This window comes from Odontesthes bonariensis, chromosome 9, assembly GCF_027942865.1.
Source record: "Odontesthes bonariensis isolate fOdoBon6 chromosome 9, fOdoBon6.hap1, whole genome shotgun sequence".
Lineage (NCBI taxonomy): Eukaryota > Metazoa > Chordata > Actinopteri > Atheriniformes > Atherinopsidae > Odontesthes > Odontesthes bonariensis.
In genome coordinates, this window is record NC_134514.1 from 30,068,864 (window position 1) to 30,075,668 (window position 6,805).

The window sequence follows — 6,805 nt, forward strand, 5'->3', positions numbered from 1 at the left end:
ATGGCAGATAAGATGTGCACTTTTAGTGTCACTAACTAGGTGATTATTTCAGCTTCCTTTGTGCATGTTAATCTGTTTTATAAAAACTTCTGTTTTGTCATTGGTTTTCACAGATTGTGAATTCAGATTAAGTTTTTCAGACCACTGCCAATAGAGCAGCTCCTGTATTCATGCTGACATTGATTGACAATTGTAAAGTATATATATATGTTTGCTTTTGCATGTACAATTCACCCACATGCAACCTTTGAACCTTATTCAAATCAACTCACTCAAAATTCATATAAATTAACTTTATTAATTTCCAGTCCATTTACATTAACTGCCCAGAACTCCCAGATCCAACACAACATACAGTGAAGTCACAGAAGAGATGTACCAAGATTTATCGCGACGTCACTCGTCCCGGTTGGCAAAAACTACACCTAAGGTCATTTTGAACTGCACTATGCAAAATGTGCAGGTCGAAGATTACAGACAGGGAGGCAACAACATCCAACCGTTCCACATTCGAAGCTACATAAAGAACTGTAAGTCAGGGCTGACGCAGTAATTAGTGGGAAATTAACGTTAGCTTAATGGCTAAGTACGTTTTATAGCTTGTTAGCTTAGTAATGGAGGCTTTTAATCCATATTTTTTTGTAGTTCTGGGTTGTTGTGGAATGCAACCCCAGCACTTGTTTTTGATCCAGTTTCAGTTACTTTCTAGATTGATTTCTAGTAATCATCAATTATTATTAGATATTGGGTCAGATGACTTGATAAGGGCTCAAAAATTTTAGGACTTTGACCTGATTCTGGACTTCCACATCTTGACTTTGGACTCGCATGTCATTATTTGCGACTCGACTCGACGCTTGACAAGACTTATTTGTGCCTTGCACAACAATGACTTGTTCCTGCTGCAATTTACCTCCCTCCTTATGCACATTCAGATGCACCATAATTGAAGGCAGACTTTTGCATTAAATTGTTGCATGTATAAAAGTTTAAGTCCCATTTACTGATTTATAATGGCTTGAGATTTGTGACAGTAAGCGAAGGGAACATTTTAGGAGACCAGATCATAAAAGGCTGACATACACATTAAACCAGTAGTGAAATTCAGAATTTTCAATTCAGAACATTGGCCAAGTGGAAGATGCACTTATGAACGTCAGAGACATGTTGCATGTTGTCTCTGGTTTGCATCTTTGTGGAGAAGACTTAATGATGCAGCAGAAAGGTTTGAGATCTACTTGAAGACCAAAGAAGACTAAGGATGTGTGCAGAGAGTCATAAGCATGTGAAGACTGACCAAAATAACCCTTCAGAGACATCAGAGGAAGCTATTTATTGACAGCTGATATATTCATTTTGAATGAAAAACTTTGCATCAAAATTTAAACTAACGCAAAATAGAGGTAAACTCCAAGGTGGTCTGGATGCCATAAGCATGTAGATTGAAAAGGTATAGAGGAGGAGAGTTTTTTGCTTTTGCCCCATTGTTGTATTTTGAATAATTTTAGAAAAAAGAAAAAGATTTCCTCCGTGACTTTACACACCAACACATCGTTTCTCTTGAGCACTGCAGAGTTTGAAGTCTTCCAGTCTTGTCAAAGTTGTTTCCTGTTTCAACATTATGCGCCACTTCAGCATGTGGAAACAACCTTTGTTCACACTTCAGTGTAAGACTGTAAGCTAAAAGGGGGCGGGATCGTTGTGGTTTGTTTCACAGCTACACTCGCTTGTGCACACTTCTACGTTTCACTTAGAAGCATAATGTGCCCGACAACATAGGCTTGAAAGCAGATGGAACAGAGCGAGACATGATGAATACAGCATATGCTCTCATCTTTGGATTTGTTATCACTGTTGGTTTGCCTCTTAATGCAGTGTCACTGTGGATTCTGCTTCGTCACCACAGTCTCAAGTTACCCAGTGCCGTCTTCATGGTCAACTTGGCCATCTCAGACCTGCTGCTCATCGTCTCCCTGCCAATGAGGGTCTACTATTACGCTAAAGGCACGTGGACTTTCAGCAACATGACATGCATCTGGGTCACGATGCTATTTCGCAACAACATCCGCTCCAGCTCCATCTTCATCACCTTCATCAGCGTGGACCGGCTGCTGGCCGTGGTTTATCCTCTGAGGTCACGGCACCTTCGAACCTCATCCAAAGCCTGGAAAGGTGCTGCGCTTGTTTGGCTGATCGTGTTGGTGGTGAACGTTCCGGAGAGTGTGGGCTTTCTACGACATTTGAGTACGCTCCAAAATTCCACCTGTTTTGAATTTGATGCGGAGAATGACACCAGCTTGCTTCAAAATGAGACCCTAACCATGGCTACTGATTACTTTCAGCTTGTGTTACTTTTCGCAATGCTGGCAGTCAATATAGTGTCCACTGCTATGGTCTTATGGACAGTGCAGAGACATCAGAATGAGTCTGCACTGGTCAAAAACAAAGTAAACGTCATGCTGATTTTTATCATGAACTTGATGATGTTCACTGTATTCTTCCTGCCGGTGTCCTTGGTTGTGTTCTTTGAGAACTTCAGACCTGCACTGAGTTGTCTTGCTAGCTTGAACTGCTGCCTGGACCCGCTGTTGTATTACTTTTCTTTTGACGGTTTCTGGAAGAGAAAAGAGGAAGTGGATATGTCTCTTGGAAGAGAATAGTCAGAAACAGAAAGAGACAGGTGGAATTATGCAGTGCCTATATAGACATGAAAGGAAAATTCTTCCTCCACTGTTTGTAATTCCATGTTCTGATGTATACATACAGTCCTGTTCTGCAAATCTACACCCTGTGAAAAAATGTGAAAAAAAAAAAAATTCTCTTGATGCATGAGAAATTGAACAGAAAAACAAAGGCTCTGACTGCTTGTGTGTTGTGAAAATGTAAAACCATCTGAGTTGATGTTACAGCACTTGACAAAATGTGTCAAATTACTGTAAAGAAAAACTGTTCCATGCTGTTTATTGCCAGAAACTCAACGGGGTGTGCTTTTAAGTTGACTTCAAGTCGGAGAAGCCCTGGAACTACTCAGGAAATGTAATCCATTTGTGATTTGCAACCTTTTGACAACAGCAGTAACTTGGAATTAACAAGAATTGCAATAACAACTTATTCCAAAGACTGTTAGCCGATTGTGTTATTCTTTATATTTATGCTGCAGCAGTTGTAATAAAAAGTGCTTTAGCAAATTTTTTTTGTTTGGTGACTAATCTTCCCTCCTCCATGTCCGCTCATCTTTTGATTGTTTTTAAATGTCCCTTAGCAGCGTCCTGTGTGAGTCTGTGCTTATAAATCATAAATTGCAGCTGACGCTGTTGTGCCTTTTTATCAGCTACTCAGTTCAGGAGCCAGAAACACTCGAGCTCTGTAAGCTTTGCCAAACGGACAGGCATCTGTATATGCTTGGAGCAAATTGATCTGGAAAGAATCTAGACTTGAAAGAATCCAGATGGAAGGTCTGGAAATGCACAATGAGGATTCTTCATGTATACCCAGAACTTGGTCATATTTAACAACAAAATATAATCCTACACTGTTTTTTATTTTATTTTTTTTCTTGTTAACTCAGGCACTGATGGAACAACCAAATTACAGCACGAAACGTACACAGCGTTCATCACGTGTCATATTGAGGCTTACACCCTAATTGTGGTGAGAGTTCAATCTCAATGCATGTGGTGAAGGGGGGTGAGCATGAGTGGGGGGGTGAATGGCAGTTCATTGACATGGGAATATGTATGCATAAAATGTTCCTTGTAAATAAAGTCATGTCATCAGTTCTTAAGGCTGCTGCTGGCCAGATATTGCTTTATTGTGACCCTTCATAAATTGGAGCCCTCTGTGGAGGGACTTTTCTTCCTCAAGCAGCTCCATATATGTTTAATGTGACCTTTGTCTGTGCTCTCAGCTGATGGAAACTGAATGCTGAAGAGTGAATAAAAAGAAAAACCCACGTAGACTGACATCTGTGCTGATTCTTAGCGATATAACACCTATACATATACTCCTTGTACTGTGCTGTTGCCATAGTCAATTTAAGGTTATCTGCTAATTCCACCAAACCTCCAAACCATCTACAGGGTGGAGGATGCTTATTTCCTGTCATGCGTAGGCATATGGTTTAATGTTGTCACAGAAAAATTTGTTAGGTTTAAGACAAAACAGTGTCAGTGCTGCATTTTGTTTGTGTAAATGTTAATGTATTTACATGTCGAGTTTTAAGCACATCTGGAGGGATGATGGGGTCTGTCTGGGGCATCCGGTGACCGTCAGCTGACCCCTTCCTGCAAAGGGTCAGTTGACCAGACAAAAGCAGAAGCAGGGCTCTCAGGTCTCACACGCATTTCAACAAGTTCACACGCTCACACGCCACACATGCCTTTTCTCACGCTGAGAAATGATCAACTTCGTCGCACAGAAATTCTAATGGCCGATACTATAAACGAGCCAATGGCAGGTTACTGTGCGCTCGTACAGCTCAGAACTATAGCTCTGGTACAGCTGTCTTGATTTAGCAACCCATCGGCAAATCAGAAAACACAATTTCTTGTTGATGGGTGAGGTCTGAAATAGCTTCCAGCTGCAAGCACGCGTTCCATGAATGCACAGCGGACATAACCTATTATGCTCTGAATGCGTGCAGAAGTTGTAGACGAGCTGGAGGTGGAAGAGAACCGTCAGGATTATCAGCAGGTCATATCTTCATTTATTTGAATCTTTTATTAGTTACTATAGTTTTCCTACTCTTTGTAAAAGACCAATACCTGCCGATTAAAGTGTTCGTTGGAGTAGTAGACCTAAATATTCAGCACACACCCTTTGACATGAGCAACTTAATGAAAAATGAAAAATATGTTGGAGTGTAATTAGGCTTCCGTGGTTAATTTTTTTCAAAGGTGACTGGAAAAAGCAGATTCCCAAGGCCATCTACAGTTGCCAAACTGCCAAACTGGTATTAGTTCTGCCACACTGAAATGCTGATGCAGAGAGGGTTTTTTCCATGATGGGGTTCAATAAAACCAAGACCAGGAACACATTGGCTCTGAATGGAACTCTATCATCCATCATGACTGTGAAAATGGCTAACATTGAGCCACAGTGCTTTAAATGGGGGCCCCCAATATCAGTCATCAAGCATCAAAATCTGCCACAAACACTTACAACACTCATACACAAACACACACAGAGAGGGACTGCTCAAGGGGCCCATTTGGGGTTATGTTTGTTTTTCTTAATTCAATTTGTCTGTTTTTTTGTTTAAGACTTTGCATACCTAAAAAAATTTTAAAATATATTTTTTAATATATAGCAGAATTTAGTGTAAAAGTGAAGATTTGTGATTTTGGTATAAATAAAACAATTTCTTTGTTCTTTAAAGGATAAGACCGTTTTTTTTACATTGGGCCCTTGATTTCACATTATAACATGATGTTCTACTCACCCCTGCTTGTTGTTGAACATTTGGAGCTGTTCCGAAGATATTCGCGAGGCGTCTGGCTGCTCTCTTGAGATATTCGGCCATGAAACGGTTTCCTATGGGCAAGCTTATACAGGCACAAACTATGCTGTTTATAATTTATTAATTACTGTACATTAGCACTGATAACGTGGAGGTGCGTCGCTTACTTAAAAAAATCCGGGTTACTGTAATTTTGATTTTTTTGTCGTAAAGTGGGTGTTACTGACTTCCTCGTCGTGCTACTGCCACAGACAGCCCACAGACCTGCTGCCTATTTATTCATTCGGCTAATATTCAAAATTAGTAACCCGGATTTTTTTTAAGTAAGCGACGCACCTCCACGTTATCAGTGCTAGTGTACAGTAATTAATAAATTATAAACAGCATAGTTTGTGCCTGTATAAGCGTGCCCATAGGAAACCGTTTCATGGCCGAATATCTCAAGAGAGCAGCCAGACGCCTCGCGAATATCTTCGGAACAGCTCCAAATGACCAACAACAAGCAGGGGTGAGTAGAACATCATGTTGTAATGTGAAATCAAGGGCCCAATGTCAAAAAACCGGTCTTATCCTTTAAGTAGCTAGTTTATGGCGATGGGATACTGCAAGGGAACCCCCCCCCAAAAAAAACCCCCGAAAGAAACCCCCCCGCGCACATGGCCCGGCCCCTGCCCCGCCCGAATCTCACTCCAAGCGAACTTGAAAACTTGAGAGCCCTGCAGAAGAAAGCAAAAAACAAATTCTCCCATCCTCTCTGTCTTTTGCCCTCGCGTGTGCACACAAACACATACACGCAATCCTTAACATTCACATCAGAACATCATTAGAGAAGGACATGAAAATTACCCTTGGCAGATGCACTCAGATGTGCCTGCATTGCCTCTACGGTGCACAAATAAGCCGGTCGTGCTTGCAGCCAGGTTCATAATGGACCAGAGTTGGAATGCTTTTCAAAGAAAGTAATGTCAAAACGGAGGGGGGCAGAGGAAAACTGGTACTGAATGGACAGAGTAGACGCAGCAGAGATGAATAACCCTAATCCTCCAACATCTGAGGCCTCGACTAAGTGATGTGCAGACAGATGTGCAGGAAGTGGTTTTCTTCTTTTTTGTCTCAGTATGACTAAGTGCAGAAAAACCGTGTGTCGAAAATGCTCTGCTAAACTATGTCAATGTTTTGGACATGGAAATTGGAGCTTCAAGTTGTAGTGTGATAGTGTGTTTTGCAACCATCTGACAAACAGGTGCAACATATTTGCATTAACCCCCCCCCCCCCCCCCCTAAATACTGTTAGCTGATTGGGACACACTGACTGGTGCACGGTAAGTGTTGCATTATTGACTAAAA

The 6,805-nt window shown here is 41.2% G+C and overlaps 1 protein-coding gene across 1 annotated transcript; it reads left to right on the forward strand.

The window, feature by feature from the left end:
* Positions 1 to 1,760: 1,760 nt before the first annotated feature.
* LOC142388926 (lysophosphatidic acid receptor 6-like) lies at positions 1,761 to 3,792 on the forward strand. Its single transcript, XM_075474497.1, has one exon. It carries the CDS (start codon positions 1,809 to 1,811, stop codon positions 2,658 to 2,660), a length of 852 nt encoding a protein of 283 aa, XP_075330612.1. The 5' UTR covers positions 1,761 to 1,808; the 3' UTR covers positions 2,661 to 3,792.
* Positions 3,793 to 6,805: the final 3,013 nt, after the last annotated feature.